At 43.2% G+C, this 20,320-nt stretch overlaps 1 protein-coding gene across 9 annotated transcripts in view; it reads right to left on the bottom strand.

The window, feature by feature from the left end:
* The window catches only part of ctbp2a (C-terminal binding protein 2a), a 136,677-nt gene that overhangs the window by 14,469 nt on the left and 101,888 nt on the right, over window positions 1-20,320 (bottom strand). For 3 of the 9 annotated variants that reach the window (XM_071393244.1, XM_071393245.1, XM_071393246.1), the window contains one exon: window positions 15,977-16,042. The exons of 5 other annotated variants lie outside the window; for them this stretch is intronic. In XM_071393244.1, the coding sequence (XP_071249345.1) occupies window positions 15,977-16,042 (66 nt within the window). Of the gene's footprint in view, window positions 1-7,375; window positions 8,130-15,976; window positions 16,043-20,320 lie in introns of those variants that run through there. One more of the 9 variants, XM_071393248.1, reaches the window with a different exon arrangement.

Raw genomic sequence — 20,320 nt, 5'->3', positions numbered from 1 at the left:
TTCCTGACACCACACTCTGAGGGCCCTCACCTCCTCCCTGTAGGCCGTCTCATTGTTGTTGGTAATCAAGCCTACCACTGTAGTGTTGTCTGCAAACTTGATGATTGAGTTGGAGGCGTGCATGGCCACGCAGTCATGGGTGAACAGGGAGTACAGGAAAGGGCTGAGAACACACCCTTGTGGGGCCCCAGTGTTGAGGATCAGCGGGGTGGAGATGTTGTTTCCTACCCTCACCACCTGGGGGCGGCCCCTCAGAAAGTCCAGGACCCAGTTGCACAGGGCGGTGTCGAGACCCAGGGTCTCGAGCTTAATGACGAGTTTGGAGGGTTCTATGGTGTTAAATGCTGAGCTGTAGTCGATGAACAGTATTCTAACATAGGTATTGCTCTTGTCCAGATGGGTTAGGGCATTGTGCAGTGTGATTGCGATTGCGTCGTCTGTGGACCTATTGAGGCGGTAAGCAAATTGGAGTGGGTCTAGGGTGTCAGGTAGGGTGGAGGTGATATGGTCCTTGACTAGTCTCTCAAATCACTTCAGGGTGACGGAAGTGAGTGCTACGGGGCGATAGTCATTTAGCTCAGTTACCTTAGCTTTCTTGGGAACAGGAACAATGGTGGCCCTCTTGAAGCATGTGGGAACAGCAGACTGGGATAAGGATTGATTGAATATGTCCGTAAACACTCCAGCCAGCTGGTCTGCGCATGCTCTGAGGACGCGGCTAGGGATGCCGTCTGGGCCGGCAGCCTTGCGAGGGTTAACACGTTTAAATGTTTTACTCACGTTGGCTGCAGTGAAGGAGAGCCCGCAGGTTTTGGTAGCGGGCTGTGTCGGTGGCACTGTATTGTCCTCAAAGCGAGCAAAGAAGTTGTTTAGTTTGTCTGGGAGCAAGACATCGTGGTACGCGACGGGGCTGGTTTTCTTTTCGTAGTCCGTCATTGACCGTAGACCCTACCACATACCTCTCGTGTCTGAGCCGTTGAATTGCGACTCTACTTTGTCTCTATACTGACGATCAGCTTGTTTGATTGCCTTGTGGAGGGAATAGCTACACTGTTTGTATTCGGTCATGTTTCCAGTCGCCTTGCCCTGATTAAAAGCAGTGGTTCGTGCTTTCAGTTTTGCGTGAATGCTGCCATCAATCCACGGTTTCTGGTTGGGGAAGGTTTTAATAGTCGCTGTGGGTACAACATCACCGATGCACTTGTTAATAAACTTGCTCACCAAATCAGCGTATTCATCAATGTTATTGTCCGACGCTATGCGGAACATATCCCAGTCCATGTGATCGAAGCAATCTTGAAGCGTGGAATCCGATTGCTCGGACAGGCATTGAACAGACCTGAGCACGGGCGTTTCCTGTTTGAGTTTCTATCTATAGGCTGGGAGCGATAAAATGGAGTCGTGGTCAGATTTTCCGAAAGGAGGGCGGGGGAGGGCTTTGTATGCGTTGCGGAAGTTAGAGTAACATTGATCCAGGGTTTTGCCAGCCCGGGTCGCGCATTCAATATGCTGATAAAATTTAGGGAGCCTTGTTTTCAGATTAGCCTGTTAAAATTCAGCCTCAGGATATGCAGCCTGCAGCATTGAAGGTCCCCAAGAACACAGTGGCCTTCATCATTCTTAAATTGAAGAAGTTTGGAACCAGCAAGACTCTTCATAGAGCTGGCTGCCTGGCCAAACTGTGCAATCGGGGGAGAAGGGCCTTGGTCAGGGAGATAACCAACAACCTGATGGTCACTGACAGAGCTCTAGAGTTCTTCTGTGGAGTTAGGAGAACCTTGCAGAAGGACAACCATCTCTGCAACACTCCACCAATCAGGCCTTTATGGTAGAGAATGTCCAGACGGAAGCCACTCCTCAGTAAAAGGCACATGACAGCCCACTTGGAATTTGCCAAAAAGCACCTAAAGACTCTCAGACCATGAGAAACAAGATTGAACTCTTTGGCCTGAATGCCAAGCGTCAAATCTGGAGGAAACCTGGCACCATCCTTACGGTGAAGCATGGTGGTTACAGCATCATGCTGTGGGGATGTTTTTCAGCAGCAGGGACTGGGAGACTAGTCAGGATCAGGGCAAAGATGAACAGAGCAAAGTACAGCGAGATCCTTAATGAAAACCTGCTCCAGAGCGCTCAGGACCTAAGACTGGGGCGAAGGTTCACCTTCCAACAGGACAACGACCCTAAGCACACAGCAAAGACAATGCAGGAGTGGCTTCGGGACAACTCTCAATGTCCTTGAGTGGCCCAGCTAGAGCCCGGACTTGAACATCTCTGGAGAGACCTGAAAATAGCAGTGCAGCAACGCTCCCCATCCAACCTCACAGAGTTTGAGAGGATCTGCAGAGAAGAATTGGATCAACTCCCCAAATACAGGTGTGCCAAGCTTGTAGTGTCATACCCAAGAAGACTCAAGGCTGTAGTCGCTGCCCAAGGTGCTTCAACAAAGTACTAAATAAAGGGTCTGAATACTTATGTAAATATAATATTTCAGTTATTTAAAAAAATATAAATTAGCAAAAGTTCCTAAAATCCAGTTTTTGCCCTGTCGTTATGGGGTATTGTGTGTAGACTGATGAGGGGAAAAAACTATTGTATCAATTATACCATAAGACTGCAACCTAACAAAATGTGGAAAAAGTCCAGGGGTCTGAATACTTTCCTTAGGCACTGTATGTGTACACTGCTCATAGGCACACACACACACAGTTGGATTGGATTCATCCAGTCCAGCTGCTCTTGTTAACTAGCTCTGTTCCCCATGGGATCCCATATCATTACAGAACTGATGTGTCCTCTGGTATCTCATCACCACAGCTGGTCCAGGGCCAGTGCTTGTGCAACCCACGTGGTTCTGTGAACCACACTCATGTGATAATTAACATTGCCAGAGACACCAAGACTTAGCTACCCAAGCAGTGATTCTCAACCAATTTGCTAACAGGAACAGACAGCTAATAGGGTCCCTTGAGGATCACTGAAATGAAAACTACCCAGGGAAAACTATGAAGTTCCTAGTTGTGGGTCCTGATATTTTTCCTCCGCCAGGAACCTGTGTGTTCTGGGAACCAGACACGAAGTTACAGTTGTGTGTCCAATCAAACCCACCACCACAGCTGGTCCTAGATCAGCACATACAGGCTTCTAATCCAACTTGGCAATGTGTCTCACCCTCTGTACTAAAGGCACTGGTCTGTTTAGCACCATGGGAGTTTGGCAGGCTAACCTGAGCCCCACCCAACACCTGTGCCATAGGAAACCATTGCGGGGGTAAACACTAGTCAAAACAGGGTGGAGAGACTCCACACTAGACAAAATATTAGGCTCATTTTGAGGAAAAAATTAAATAAAATGAGCCCTTTGTTTTAGTGAATAAAGATGCCACTGTAACTTTTGAAGCCAACAATTTGATACAATGATACACTTCATAGTTAATAGATAATCAATTACTACACCCTGAGCTACGTAATGGTCTATTTGCTAAAGTGGAAACAAATGTAGACAATTTTACTCTGATTTCCTCTGCATTATTATCACAGAACACTAACACAACCAATAGATGACGTTGCTCTGAGACTCACAAGGGAGTGTGTCACCACCATGCAGTGTTGCTGTGCTACTGCTCCCGGGATGACCTTGAGATTGACACCAGGCCAGTATGAACGAAGCTGTCAGAGAGCAGAGAGACATGAGCATCCAACCACAGATAAGCCCAGATTTTCTGCCACTAAAAACCTTTCTGTATTCTGACAACAGAAATAGAATCAGACAACTCTTATTCTCTGCTGCCAGAGGGTGAGAGTCACAGATTTAGAGGAGAATCGTATCCAAAAGAGAGCAGAACAATTGAGAAACAATCCCTCATTTTAATTTTCTCATCAGTTTCTCTTGGAACTTGAGTTGTATTTCATTAGTAGCTTCCATCCTATTGTATGCAGTCATTTGTAAGCTAACTCACTTTGTACCCTTTTTCAAAGCACCCTTCAAATAACAGAATTAGTGATATGATGTGATATTTGTGTGCCTCATTTCCCTTTTACTTTAAAAGACTCTAGCTGTCAGCTGTTTGTACGATTTTCCTGACAGAAGACCCAGCTTTGAGGTCGAAATGAACCACCTTGAGACACCAAGGACTGTCTCACATACCTGATACGTTGTTGTTTACATGCTGCATAGCTCCAGCAACAATGTCCTATCTGGAAACAAACAGTTTAGCATACTTGCTAATAAAACAGTGAGATAGTTTGACTAAATAAGGGAGTGTTGCACTCCCCCTGTCCTCCGATCAGGTTTTCCGCAACAGATTATGGGGAGAAATGTGCACGGTTATTCAAATATTCGAACGGACTTTAACTTGTGTGAGTATTCCTTTTTGCAAGAAAAAAAATGATAACACTGAAAAGGCTTTTTCTAAATTTAATTAAAATATCCATGTGACATTGTTGCATACATGAATATACCATGACATTTCAAATTATGCATATATATGTATATTTTTTTTAACCCAATTTCACGGTATCCAATTGGTAGTTACAATCTTGTCTCATCCCTGCAACTCCCGTACGGACTCGGGAGAGGAGAAGGTCGAGGGCCATGCGTCCTCCGAAACACAACCCAACCAAGCCGCACTGCCTCTTGACACAATGCCCTCTAACCCGGAAGCCAGCCGCACCAATGTGTCACACCAATGTGTCGGAGGAAACACCGTACACCTGGCGACCGCTTCAGCGTGCCCTGCGCCCAGCAACTCCCAGCAACCACCGCGCCACTCGAGAGGCCCCAAATTATACATTTTATAAAACAACAAACTTTTCAATTTAGTTTTTATGACGTGCCCCCATAAAAAGACTGGTAGCCGACCGGTAGCCTTCACCTGTGTAGCTTGTTGTTTATGTTGGCCAATCAAATCGGCAAAGAGGCTCAATGTCTAGCTAGTGGAGAGTTTGTTTACTAATGCCATGCAAGATGGGAATTAAATTATGGAATTAAAGTTAGCAAAATGAGAAAAAGTAGGCTACAATGAGCAACCAACAGGTAGGTTGTTATTTTATCTGAATAATTGGGGAGAAATCACAACATGTGGCCTCAATTAGCCTAGCTAGCATTAGCTTGCTAGCTTTGCTAGCTATAGCTAACTGGCTACTCTAGTCAAGACAGGCACTGTTATATTAGATGATAAATAACATTGTGGGTCCTACACGTTAGCTAGTCTTGTCTGTAGCCGAGTTGTCTCTCTCCTTCTGTCTGCTCGCTCCGATCTGACCACATACACCGGCACCTCTGCAGCTGCAGCAATAGAGCGGCAGCCTCTCTCCCTTGAACAGCAGTGCTCAGGTTAAAAACGTAAGTATACAAATATAAACATATACAAAAAAGACATGTATTTCGAATACCCTGATATCCGCCATCCCATATGACTGTATCATATGTGTGGGATACAGTCAATATTTCTACCCTGGCCTCTAGTCATCAGCCCGTTGAACAATAAAAAAAAAACCCGGAGAAAACAAAAGGAAGTGAGGAGGATTTTCCATGGCATGGTGATGTCAGGGCTCTGCCGCGGTGCGGTCGCCGAGCTCAGAATGGGGTTTTATAGAAACTGCTCTCTTTCCTACTGTAGATGAAGAGCCAAGACGGCTCAATGGCTTAGGACCAACAGCTGGTTCTTGTTACCTAGCAACTCCCTAGCTGAGGCCATGGTTACAGTTTGGCTCAGAGTGGGGGTCTCACTCTCCTGACTCAATATGGCAACCAGTGGTGAGACAGACATCTTCACTCAAACTAACAGGCCTCCAAAACTGGTACACCGAGAGAAAGAGGTTCTGACTCCAACTGAGAAAATAACAAAGAGAGGTATGTGAATGTGTTATGTCTTTGTGTATCAATATATTCCAGGAGCATGAACAAGTGTAACGTGTCTCTATGGCTGGTCAGTAGCCAAAAGCAGCATGGTTTAAGTCCTGGTGCAGAGACAGTACATGGATGGCTAGTGAGACGGCAGCGCTTCTCTCTCTGGAGTTCTCTCTCATTTCTACTGGAGCTCTGCCAGAGCACTGGAACATTGCACTGCCTCAGAGGGCCAGCTCTCAATCCACATGCATAATTTTTTATTTTTTTTTAACACACGCACAATACACATGGACACACAAAGAGGCACACACAAAACACAGTTTCCCGGTACCCCTCTAACCCTCTATATAGAATGAATAAGGAAAAGGTCAGGACTCACTATTGTACAGGATGAATCAGCACGGGGTCATAACACGAGTTAAGGTACATACTGTGTGTGTATATGTGTGTGTGTGAGCAAGAGAAAGAGAGAGCAAGAGGGTAAAGAACATATCATCTTCTTTTGTTGGCAGGTTTTTCCTTCCAGACCCCATCTGGACCATATCGCCCCCCCACACCCCCCCCCACACCCTATCTCCCCTGTAGACACACAAAGCCCCCGCTTGTCCTCCCTCTGCCTGCCATCCTTCCCCACTCTCATCACCACCCTGCTGCCCCTGCCCTGTCACCAGCCCCACCAACCAACCCCTCCCCTGCCAAAAGAAAGGGCAGAAAGGGGGACAGAGAGAGAAAGGGAGAAGAGATACAAGGAAATAAGAGAGTGGAGGAGCTGGGAGAGGGGGAGAGCGAATGAGAGATAATGAGACCCATGATAGAGGGAGGAAGACGAGAAAGAACGTCCGTCTTCCTAAATGGCAGCCTTTGTGCTTCCCCAGAGAGGCTCGCTCTCTAGAGCACAGTTGGGGGGCCAGAGACAAAAGCAGGCGACTAGTGGACAGCACACTTCAGCTCCCATTCAACCACACTGGCATTCTTTACACAGGAAACTACCACACATGGACCGTACATACACCACAGGGAGGAAAGAACACACACACACAGCACTGCCTGCCATGTAGACAGACTCTCTGGGATTTATTGTGGTAATAAACATACTGTTTACAACGGAGCTAAACACTGTATAAGAACATGCATGAACACCACACACACAGACAAACGCAGACATCACTCACTCATACTCCTGGTAACACGCATGACCTTTCTTCAATGACCACCCCCCAACACTCAATTACAACCCCCCCCTTGTTCTTCCCTGCTCACTCACTTGCTTTCCTTCCCTTTTGATTTACAGAGTTCACTGGTTTCAAGCCAAGTGGAGAGACAGATGCACACACACACATTCTTTCATGACACACGTCATTGCAGACAGGCTGAGGTTCAATTGCCTCAAGCCTTACAGACCCCCCCCCCCCTACACACATGCTTCCATACATGACACCCCACACAGGTACACTTACACATACGCGCGCACGCACACACACACACACACACACACAGAACGACCAACAGGAAACATGCTCCTTGCCTGGGAAATGCGGTCTCCACATTCTTCAGATTAAGGGAGGCACATGACAATGGCAGAACGAAAGAAAAAAAAAAGAAAAGTGGGCAGGGGGGATTCTCCCGAGTGTGTCCTGAGGGTATCCCCTCCGCCGCCTCCTCCTCTCTTTCTCCCCCTCCCTCTCTCCTTTCTTCTTGCTCAGTCTCTATCCGCCACTCGTTGTCCAAAAGCACCCTTCACCTTACCCTCAGCTGTTCCATACTTGAGAGCCGTGTGGGGGGTAACAGGGGCAGTAGGGAGGGGGGGGGGTCAGGGCAGGGTGGGTTAGGTTGGTAGGATTATGAATAGGTTCGGACTGAGAAGAAGCGTCACTTCTTTTCCCTCCGGGGCATAAACAGCTCTTTTCCAGTCAGCATCCGCCAGCAAATCTTCTCTCTTCTCCTCTCGTCGATCGCAAATATCTTCTCTCTCCGTCTTTGTCTTCCTCTCTATCCCTCCCTCCCTACTGCACACTCCGTTCTGGCTATTTAGATCGCAGGCTTTCTCCACCAGCCTTTGTGTGAGGCCGAGAGCGAGAAAGAAAGGAAGAAAGAAAAGACAGGGAAAACAAGTGAGCAAACCAGAGCTACTTAGGGAAAAAAGAGAAAAATGAAAAGAAAAAATCCATAAAGGAGTTCCAGTCAAAACGAGTGGTGTGGTGCGGCGCTCCTGGCGTGGACAACTCACTCTTCCGTTCGCTCTGCTCGCACTCAACACATTTTCCTTCCCTTATTTTTTCCCCTTCCCCCTTTCCCTCACTCTCAGTTTTATTATTTGTGATCTGGCCTTCACAGCATTTTAAGAATGCCAGCCCCTTTTTTTCCACTTTCCCTCTCCCTCCTTTTCACACTCTGTTATTTCCCTCCTGCTTCCCCCTTCCTCCATTCTTCACAAAACATCCCGTTTATTTTCAAAACCAGAGTTGGGTAGGTTACTTTGTAAATGTAATCTGTTGCAGTTGTAATCCTCCCGAGTCAGGCAGCAGTCTAAGGCACTGCATCTCAGTGCTAGAGGCATCACTACAGACCCTGGTTCGATCCGGGGCTGTATCACAACCGGCCGTGATCGGGAGTCCCAAAGGGCGACGCACAATTGGCCCAGGGTCGCCCAGGTTAGGTTTGGCCGGGGTAGGCCGTCATTGTAAAATAAGAATTTGTTCTTAAGTGGCGTGCCTAGTTAAATAAAGGGGGCGGCAGGCATTAGAAGAAGACAAAAACGTATGTTACCCATTGAACGACATCTATTGCAGGACAAATCAATGTTAAAGTTTACATAGCTGGCCATATATAGATGTTAAATTGTACTTTATGGGTTGGTTATGTAGGCTTCTTCTAACCCATCACTTTCTACTACATATAATAATACGATTAAATTATATCTTTACATTAAAAACCAAAGTCCATCAGAATTCCAGTCATTCCAATAAATGTTATACCTCTTGATCTTCAAGAATAGGACTTGGAAATATGGAAGGAGATTAGCCAAATTGTTATACCTGAACATGACCCCAAAACTAAGGACTTAATAGCCAGCCCTACTCTGTTGTTTATTTTGTTGTCATGGAGGACTGATTGGGGTCATTGATTTGAGTTGAAAAATAAATTCTGCGCTCATGGAATAGCATGCCTTGAGCACTACTGAAAAGTGCTTTTTACACGTGAAAAATGAATGCCATATGCTGCATTTGCTATAGGCCTATTGTTGACCTTTTTGTTGGTGACACTTTATCTTGATAATATGCAGCTGTTTAAAGGGCAAACCCACAGATGAAACAATAACAAAATGGCCACCCCGCCTCTGTTTTGGTAAACAGCTGCGGGATAGGCCTGGAGAAATGTAACCAATCTCAGATTAATAGACAGAGCTATGGATCCAAGGACTGACCATCCATGATATCAAAATTATTGTTTTAGCCATGTTATGAGGCTATACACTGTTTGTTTACATTTACAATGTTTACAAACATTGAAGAAAAACTATAAAATATTTTGGGTTCTCATGGTGTGTGACAGCTGAACTAAGCTCATGATGCACTTAAGTTACATTGTTAAAGAATGAATATATATATATATATATATATATATATATATATATATATATATATATATATAAAATGTATATGTCCACTTGATGTAGCAACTACAGATTGCCCCTTTAAGTCTATCAAAAGTGGGCGAGTTTGAGCATGTTTCTTTTTTATCAGCATGAATTAGATTGAGCAATAAAAGCCCCAGTTGATTCCATAGGCTGGGATCCACACTATGCAGCTGTTGCAGGAGCACATTTTCACTGGCTGTCCACTGGTTTCAAAAACAATGATTGATACAGTAGGCAGCTTAAACTTCTTGAATTCAACCATTATTGGGTTAAAATACACATTTACATTTGTGAACAGCCATCCACAACAACCACAATCCATAAGGCGCAAATAGCGAGAGAGCAGCAATGTGATTCACATCAATGCGCTATGTAGATATAAATAATAAGTGATATCCGTATCGCCGTAGACTGCACCACTGCTGTCATCCTTACCTCCAAGGGTTTGTTCAGCGACAGCAGTCGCACCATTGGAAGACATAGCTTGGACTGTAGCCGACAAAAGCCTATTCCTGCACTTTTCCCGCGATCCATCAAACACATGTGGTGTGTCATCATAGTGGTCTCTGACTTATGGTCAGACTCGCTCAGGTGGAACAAACTTACATTTGTGCCTTTTTTCAATGCTGATTTGAAAGTCATTGAGAAAACAGAAGTGTCAAAGATTTACAGAAGTAGCTGTAATCTGATTACAATATTTTTGCTGGTAACAGATTACAGTTACCTTTTTTTTGTTGTAATACCTTACATGTAACGGAATACATGTAATCAGTTACTCCCCAACCCTGTTCAAACCCAATCACTGAAGTACACACATGGTGCATTTTTCTCTGAAACCTGCATTGTCCATCTAATGTCTAACGGATCAACAAAAGATTGCAGTAAAATATCAACATCATCACCTGCCAACATTAAGTAAAACAGACACACGACAAATAAACAAAAATATACAAATGTATGCGCACGCATACACAAAAAAACACAGAAGAATGAGACTGCAGTTAAGGATTCCTAAACGATTACGTCGACAAAGAACTGGAAATCTGGAAAAATGTGCATGTTCCCAGCAAAGTAACCTCTCCTACAATCACCTGCATGTTGTCCCTTAATGTTCACAACCTCACATGGTTTGGTGGCTTGTGTCACCAATTTGTAATGACAATACATTAACGTAGACAACCATAGGACATGCACACCTACATAGAAACGTGCTCACACACACACACACACACACACACACACACGATGTTAACCCTTTTCTGAACCCACTCCTCCAGTGGTCTTGGTGGCAGTGACAGCAGTGAAGGGTTAATTCATTCTCAGCCAAACTCAGTCAGACAAAACCAGGTCAGAGACACAGAGGGAGAGTATAGAGCTGAGCTTCCCCTGCCAGAATACACAAACTGTAGAGCAGGGGTTGGCAACAGGCGGCCCGCGGGCCAAAACCGGGTGAGGGGCATTTTAGTTTTGGTCAACAACAAAAAAAGTCACCAGGAATTAAGCTAAAAATGTGTTTAATGTAGGAAATCTGTCCCAAGTATTCCCACGGATAAAAAAAAAAATAGATAGGTGATCGTTTCTCAATGTTATCAAGGTAAGAAATGATTCTTTTCAAATACAATCATTTCATACCATGATTAAATTGAGGCACAATGTAATCAAGGTATTAAACACACTTGCACTCTTTAACAGTTTAGTTCGGCTCAGTGGTGTTCTAAACCCCAACACAGGACGAACAGATTGTTTACTTCTAGGGCTAGTAGTCTGAAGGAGTCAATTTAAGCCAGGGCTGGAGCTCACCGCCAAAATTCCCCACAACAGGACTTTAAAGGATTTAGAAATACAGGTTAAGAAGTCCGCCTTCAATTAGAGGTTATTCTACAACCACACCCCAACCGTCTAGGAACAAACAAACACCTCATCAGTGTGCAAGAATGGAACACCATTAATTGACACATGTTAGAAATGGCATCTATGCCTAACATATCAATGACAAAGCTTGTTTCAATGACTTCATTAACCAAACCCAAACTACAGAGTATACAAAATATTAAGAACACCTGCTTTTTCCATAACATATACTGACGAGGTAAATCCAGGTGAAAGGTGAAAGGTCCACCCAAAGGTCATCCAGCCAACTTGACACAATTGTGGGAAGCATTAGTCAACATGCATTAGTCAACATGGGCCAGCATCGCTGTAGAACACTGTCAACACCTTGTAGAGGCTGTTCTAAGGGCAAAAGGGGGTGCAACTCAATATTAGAAAGGTGTCCCTAATGTTTGGTATGCTCAATGTACATCCACCAATGTGTCAGCCTAGTAGAAGACACGTTCTGCATATTGTCGCTAATTGATGTTAACCCGCCGGCTTTGTGAGGGATATAGATAGATAGAGAGAGAGATAGAGAGAGAGATAGAGAGAGAGAGAGAGAGAGATAGATAGAGAGAGAGAGAGAGATAGAGATAGAGAGGATGGCACAGCAGCAGGTGGACTCCAGATGTATCTTGGGGGAGGGTGTCTCAACTCTGGAGCTCCTCTTTTCTCATTCTGCTCTCTCCATCGCTTTCCTCTCTGTGTGACATGAGCCATCTGGCCTGGTAACACAGTGATAGAGAGAGGGAGAGAGAAATAGAGAGGAGAGAGAGAAAAGCTCCCCTATACCCTCCTCCTAAATACTGTCTACAGAGAAACGCACAAAGACACACATACAGTAAGTGATAAGTCATACACACACATGCATGCAAGTACACGCACAGGCCTGCGCAAACAGATACACACACACACACAGCTGGGCTCTGTTCCAGCTGAAGGCAGAAAGCTGTTTGGGGAGATGTCAGCTCACAACACCAGGGATGGAGTTACAGGAAAACACACACCATTTACACACTTACACACACACACACACAGCTGGACAAGATAAAGGAGGTGTAGCGAAGCTTGCTTATCAGTCCTGATGTTGTCTTGCCGGAAACCTGATGATAGTGACTGACTCAGCGCTAGAGCCTTAATGAGCGAACACATTCATGTGCTGCTGGTGTGTGTGGAATTAAATCCTAGGTGAGGTCGTTTACGCGAAATCCCTCACATAAGGTTTAGAAGTTGGATAAGACTTAATCGCAAAATATATATTTTTTAAATTACAAAGCCATTAGATCCAGACACATTATCATCAGATCGCATCAGATCCTTTTGTCAGGTAGATACCTCAAGGTATAAAAGCAACATAAAAGACAAGCTAGAATAGGGACAGAGAATAAGGGACACGTGTCGAGGTGGAGAGCAGGAATCATAACCCTGAAGGGCTATTCCCTTACAGCTACTACTCTACAGTCACACAGAAAATGAGGTTCCTTTTCCAAGATGGCCTCCCTCTGGTAAAACACAGTCAGCCAGCGTAGTAAAGCATTTCAACCCTGCAAAGCCTCTATATTCCCATATATTCTCATCTGTGGAAAACAAGGTTAGTGCAGCCACTTCTGCTCTGTAATTTAATAGCCATGAAGTTTTCATTTTCTCTGGATGAATTATTCAATGTGACTTCCTGCTTGGCAGAGAGATAAAGAGTATAAGAGAAGGAGAAGGAGAAGAGAGAGTGTGAAAGAGGGAGGAGGAGTGGAGGGGTTGGATAGGGTTTCAAATTTCTCTTCTTTCATTTCATTCCCCTTTGATTTCATTTTCGTACTCCAACTCTCTCTCTCACACTGTCAGTCCTCAGCCGTCCTCACTCTTTCTCATCTAGCAAACCATAGTGTATCATTCAGATTAAAAGTTATTAGAAATTGCTATGGAATATTATATATTATTATATACTATATTTATATATACACTACCGTTCAAAAGTTTGGGGTCAATTAGAAATGTCCTTGTTTTTGAAATAAATGTATTTATTATTTTTATTTTTATTTTATGGAATATCTACATAGGCCCATTATCAGCAACCATCACTCCTGTGTTCCAATGGCACGTTGTGTTAGCTAATCCAAGTTTATCCTTTTAAAAGGCTAATTGATCATAAGAAAACCCTTTTGCAATTATGTTAGCACAGCTGAAAACGGTTGTGTTGATTAAAGAAGCAATAAAACTGGCCTTCTTTAGGCTAGTTGAGTATCTGGAGCATCAGCATTTGAGGGTTCAATTGCAGGCTCAAAATGGCCAGAAACAAATATCTTTATTCTGAAACTCATCAGTCTATTCTTGTTCTGAGAAATGAAGGCTATTCCATGCGAGAAATTGCCAAGAAACTGAAGATCTCGTACAACGCTGAGTAGTACGCCCTTCACAGAACAGCGCAACCTGGCTCTAACCAGAATAGAAAGACGAGTGGGAGGCCCCGGTGCACAACTGAGCAAGAGGACAAGTACATTAGAGTGTCTAGTTTAAGAAACAGAAACCCTCACAAGTCCTCAACTGGCAGCTTCATTAAATAGTACCCACAAAACACCAGCCTCAACGTCACAAGTGAAGAGGCAACTCCGGGATGCTGGCCTTCTAGACAGAGTTCCTCTGTCCAGTGTCTGTTCTTTTGCCCATCTTAATAATTTATTTTTATTGGCCAATCTGAGATATGGCATTTCTTTGCAACTCTAAATTCTCTTTATATTTCACAACATTTTAGGTACCACAGGCTGTCCCAACACATAATGACATGTAAGTGAATTCCCCAAGTTTGGGAACCACTGTACTACTAACCTCTCTCCCTGCTTGATCCAATGCTCCCTCTATGTATCTCCTTTGCCTCCTTCATTGCAGCCTGACTCACTACTCTGTATAAAGAAAATTGATTTTGTTATGAGAACTTACAGTAGCCAATCTTTTGATTATAGCTAGCTTCATTTCAGTCAACTGCTCCTGCTGAGGTTTGGCTACGTTCAACGTTAGCTTCTAACTTCATCCTTCTAGCTATCTAGATATAGATAGCTACCTGGCTAATAGCCAGAGCCCTTGAGCTACCTAGCTAGCTGGAGAGCTGACTGAAATATCAGCGACTATTTACCAGTTGTACACTCATTCTCAGATTCTCAGAGTTCTCAAACTCCAGGAGTCGGGCGAAGTTAAAAACTTTCCCACTGTTAGCGGCGTCTCTCTGCTACTTAACACTGTAGGTCTAGGCTAAGGTAGCTTGTTTCTCTTCTCGGCCTATGTCGTGGGTGGAGTTTCCCGTTGAGCAGAACGTTGAATGAATGCGCTGCTAACAAGGCAAATCCGGGGGAGTAGGCGAGCATAACGAGCATACATAAATCATTCATGATTCCACTCGTTCGCAGAGGTAAGCGCGATTAGAAATTCGATCAAGAAGCCTTCTGAGCGTTGATCAACGCAATAAGTGGGTTAACAATAATTATCTAATTAAAAGGCTAGTAAATGCTATTTCACAAATAAAAAGGTGTGGAAACGTTTACCCTCCACTACATCCCTGGTTGGGTCTGGCAAAACCCATTCATAAACATTGATATCCTGCCAGGCAGGAATGAATCTACATTTGCCCGGCATTTTAGCAATCAATGTGACGTTTGGCGGCGCCTAATCATTCAGTTCTGTACCTGCCTGGCTGAGTGGCAGTGTGGGTGGAATGAGCGCGCTCGCCTGGCAACCAGAACGCAAAACACTTCAGAAAATAAAACCCGGTAGTCTGCCTGGAAATGAATTTGCAAGACCAATAAATGTTTCTAATATTTTTCATGTTAACATATTTGATCATTTTCTGTTCTTTCAAGTACCAACTTGAGAAAATGTCTGATTTCCAATGTATTCCAGTACTTGAATTGCAGAGTGCCAAATTCAAGCACTTTAAGCATCTCAAGCACATTGTGCGAACCCTGCCCATTACACAACCTCTCGAGAGGACTCACTGAAAGGCATGATAAAAGGTCATCACCTTTGACCTGCAACCAAGATTACACCCTGACCTTCACCCTCAGACAGGGGGTGGGTGTTGCTGACAGCCTCATCTCATATCCATGGCAACCCCATCCTTAGCTGTTGTCTGACTACGCCATCACAAAGCCCCTCCCCCATCACCATGCAGCCTGCAGAGCTGGTCCACTGTGGTATAAATCTCGTCTCATCCCCGTCCCGCCGGCCGGCGCATAGGGCAGAAAACTGTAGTATACAGTATCTAGCCTAATGCACACTGAATCAATGCCTCAAAGATGCACTCAAGGATTTTAAGCACAACAAATGCATATAGTATGAATTTGATGTGTTTCATATCATACGAATTGCAAAAAAATATGAAATAAAAGGACTTTACAAATGAAACGGATGATGTAGTACACAATAAACTGGGACCACTTATGGATTGTGAGCACCACTCAAAACTACTGGCTGAAATGATAAAGTTCGAGAGTGCATCTTTAATCCTAGAACAATTGTGTGTTGATGTAAAAACTGAACCCATTTAAAATATAATCTACCATCTAGAGAACCACATATCCTAATGCCCATCACGCTAGGGAAGAGCAGCTAGTGTCTCACGCGCATACTGACCTGGACTGGCATCACGCTGTGTGGCTGGCATCCATGCATCTGAGTGCAAGCACTCCCAGGGAGGACCTAAGAAGAAGAGGTGCCACTCAGCCATATACAGTATTCAAACCCCTTGACTTTGTCCACATTTTGTTACGTTACAGCCTCACTCTAAAATTGATCAAATAAAACATTATCAATCTACACACAATAGCCTATAACGACAAAGTGAAAACAGGTTTTTAGACACCGTATTTATATACAGTACCAGTAAAAAGTTTGGACATACCTACTAATTCCAGGTTTTTTCTTTATTTTTACTATTTTCTACATTGTAAAATAATAGTGAAGTGGTGGAAAAAGTACCCAATTGTTATACTTGAGTAAAAGTAAAGATACCTTAATAGCAAATTACTCAAGTAAAAGTCACCCAGTAAATTACTACTTGAGTATAAGTCTAAAAGTATTTGGTTTTAAATATACTTAAGTATATTAAGCAAACCAGACAGCACAATTTTTAAAATATTTTTTTTATTTACGGATAGCCAAGGGCACACTCCAAAAGTCAGACATAATTTACAAACGATGCATTTGTGTTTAGTGTGTCCGCCAGATCAGAGGCAGTAGGGATCATCAGGGAGGTTCTGTTGATAAGTGCGTGAATTGGACCATTTTCTGTCCTGCTAAGGACCCAAATGTAACGAGTACTTTTGGGTGTAAGGGAAAATGTAAGGAGTAAAAAGTACATTATTTTCTTTAAGTATGTAGTGAAGTAAAAGTTGTGAAAATAGATAAATAGTAAAGTACAGATACCCCCAAAAAATGACTTAAGTAGTACTTTAAAGTATTTTTACTTAAGTACTTTACACCACTAAGATATAACACATACGAAATCATGGAGTAACCAAAAAAGTGTTCAACAAATCTAAATATATTTTATATTTGAGATTATTCAAAGTAGCCACCCTTTGCCTTGATGACAGTTTTGCACACTCTTGGCATTCTCTCAACCAGCTTCATGATGTAGTCACCTGGAATGCATTTCAATTAACAGGTGTGCCTTGTTAAAATTAAATTTGTGTAATTTCGTTCCTTCTTAATGTCAATCAGTTGTGTTGTGACAAGGTAGGGGGTATACAGAATATAGCCCTATTTGGTAAAATACCAAGTCCATATTATGGTAAGGACAGCTCAAATAAGCAAAGAGAAATGACAGTCCATCATGACTTTAAGACATGAAGTTCAGTAAATGCGTAACATTTGAAGAACTTTGAACATTTCTTCAAGTGTAGTCGCAAAAACCATCAAGCGCCATGATGAAACTGGCTCTCATGAGGACCGCCACAGGAAAGGATGACCCAGAGTTACCTCTGCTGCAGAGGACAATTTAATTTGAGTTACCAGCCTCAGAAATTGCAGCCCAAATAAATGCTTCACAGAGTTCAAGTAACAGACACATCTCAACATCAACTGTTCAGAGAAGATCGCGTGAAATCAGGCCATCATGGTCAAATTGCTACAAAGAAACCACTACTAAAGGACACCAATAAGAAGAATAGACTTGCTTGGGCCAAGAAACACTAGCAATGGACATTAGACCAGTGGAAAACTGTCCTTTGGTCTGATGCGTCCAAATTTGAGATTGCTGGTTCCAACTGCCATGTCTTTGTGAGACGCAGAGTAGGTGCACGGATTATCTCTGCATGTGTGGTTCCCACCGTGAAGCACGGATGAGGAGGTGTTATGCTGTGAGGTGCTTTGCTGAGGACACTGTTAGGGATTTATTTAGAATTTAAGGCACATTTAACCAGCATGGCTACCACAGCCTTCTTCAGCAATATGCCATCCCATCTGGTTTACCCTTAGTGGGACTATAATTTGTTTTTCAACAGGACAATGACCCAACACACCTCCAGACTGTGTAAGGACTATGTGACATGGAGTGCTGCATCAGATGACCTGGCCTCCACAATCACCCGACCTCAACCCAATTGAGATGGTTTGGGATGAGTTGGACCACAGAGTGAAGGAAAAGCAGCCAACAAGTGCTCAGCATATGTGGCAACTCCTTCAAGACTGTTGGAAAAGCATTGCAGGTGAAGCTGGTTGAGAGAATGCCAAGAATTTGTAAAGCTGTCAGGCAAAGGGTGGCTACTTTGAAAAATCACAAATATATTTAGATTTGTTTAAAACTTTTTGGGTTACTACATGATTCCATATGTGTTATTTCATAGTTTCAATGTCTTCACTACTATTCTACAATGTATAAAATTATAAAAATAGTAAAAATAGTAAAGATAAAGAAAAACCCTTGAATGAGTCGGGGTGTCCAAACTTTTGACTGGTACCTTCTGTCTACCAAAACCCACAATAGTAGAATTGTGTAGACAGAAGGTGCTCTTTGGTAAAAGGGGTAAACTGTTCAACGAAAAGAAAGGAGGACCAAGGCACTCTTCATATAATTAATTAAAATGCCTTCATTTGTATGGCCTTCTTCAGGGAGTACAAAGATATAATACAATGTCCTCTTTTGAACAGCTTTTCCCAATTAACCCTGATTTGAAGAGGGAGTGGTTACAGAATTCATTGGACAACACCTAGTAAGCAATCAATCAATCAAATGTATTTATAAAGCCCTTCTTACATCAGCTGATGTCTCAAAGTGCTGTACAGAAACCCAGCCTAAAACACAAAACAGCAAGCAATGCAGGTGTAGAAGCACGGTGGCTAGGAAGCAATATTATACACATTAAAAAGTGAAATACTGTAGATATTTGATCAAAAATGCATATTAAGGCTAGAAGTATCAGAACCCCTAGAAAGGTAGTTGTAACCTTGAATATGACTGGGCAAAGTGGTAAGAACAGGAGAGCCATCTATTTTATAGTCCCGAGCCCATCTGTTGGAAAGTACACTTTATTGATTTGGTGTTTCAACCGAAAGGTCACTGCTTGCAAAAATTATAGGCTACTTCCCCGGAGATCACACGGGAGAAAACATCGCTCTGCGGTTGAGAGAAGCTTAAGGGTGTTTTCATTATAGTCATTTTAAGAACCGATCCCAGTCCTCTTTAAAGTGAACTCTGGGGTAAGAAAAATCTAAAGACCTCAGTTCTCTTTGTATTCACACAGCCCTTGCCTTTGAATGAGGATTCAACTCTTTTGCCAGTTCACTTCACCTATATTGTGGTCCGAGTCATCTTTGCATTCACATTTCTATTTATTATGTCTCCCCCTCTTCCTCGGATCCAGCAACATTAAAGCAGTTATACAATTTAAAAACATTACAATACATTCAAAAACTAATTTCATAATACATTAAGTGTGTGACCTCCGGTCCCTACTCTACTACCACATATCTACAACACAAAATCCATGTGTGCATGTGTGTATAGTGTGTATGTTATTGTGTGTATGTATGCATGTGTCTGTGCCTATGTTTGTGTTGCTTCACGGTCCCCGCTGTTCCATAAGAGATATTTGTATTTTTTCTTTAATCTAATTTTACTGCTTGCATGAGTTGCTTGATGTGGAATAGAGTCATGTAGTCATGGCTCTATGTAGTACTGTGCGCCTCCCATAGTCTGTTCTGGATTTGGGGACTGTGAAGAGAGCTCTGGTGGCATGTCTCGTGGGGTCTGCATTGGTGTGATTAAGTAGTGATTAAGTCAATCTCTCCTCCACTTTGAGCCAGGAGAGATTGACATGCATATTATTCATTGTTACTCTCCGTGTACATTAAGGGCCAGCCGTGCTGCCCCGTTCTGAGCCAATTGGAATTTTTCTAAGTCTCTTTGTGGCACCTGACCACAACTGAACAGTTGTCCAGGTGCGACAAAACTAGGGCCTGTAGGACCCGCCTCGTTGATAGTGCTGTTAAGGCAGGGCAGCTTTTTATTATGGACAGACTTCTCCCCATCTTAGCTACTGTTGTATCAATATGTTTTGACCATGACAGTTAACAATCCGGGGTTAGTCCAAACAGTTTAGTCACCTCAACTTGCTCAATTTCCACATTATTCATTTCAAGATTTAGTTCAAGTTTAGGGTTTAGTGAATGATTTGTACCAAATACAATGCTTTTAGTTTTTGAAAAACTTAGGACCAACTTATTCCTTGCCACCCATTCTGAAACGAACTGGAGCTCTTTAAGTGTTGCAGTCATTTCAGTTGCTGTAGTAGGTGACGTGTATAGTGTTGAGTCATCTGCATTTACTCAAAGCCAGTGGTATGTCGTTAGTAAAGATTTTTTTTAAAGGGCCCAGACAGCTGCCCTGTGGAATTCCTGATTCTACCTGGATTATGTTGGATAGGCTTCCATTAATGAACACCCTCTGTGTTCTGTTAGACAGGTAACTCTTTATAC

This window comes from Salvelinus alpinus, chromosome 3 (assembly GCF_045679555.1).
Source record: "Salvelinus alpinus chromosome 3, SLU_Salpinus.1, whole genome shotgun sequence".
Classification (NCBI taxonomy): domain Eukaryota; kingdom Metazoa; phylum Chordata; class Actinopteri; order Salmoniformes; family Salmonidae; genus Salvelinus; species Salvelinus alpinus.
Note: the sequence above shows the minus strand (reverse complement) of the source record. Positions and strands in the feature narration are given on the sequence as shown.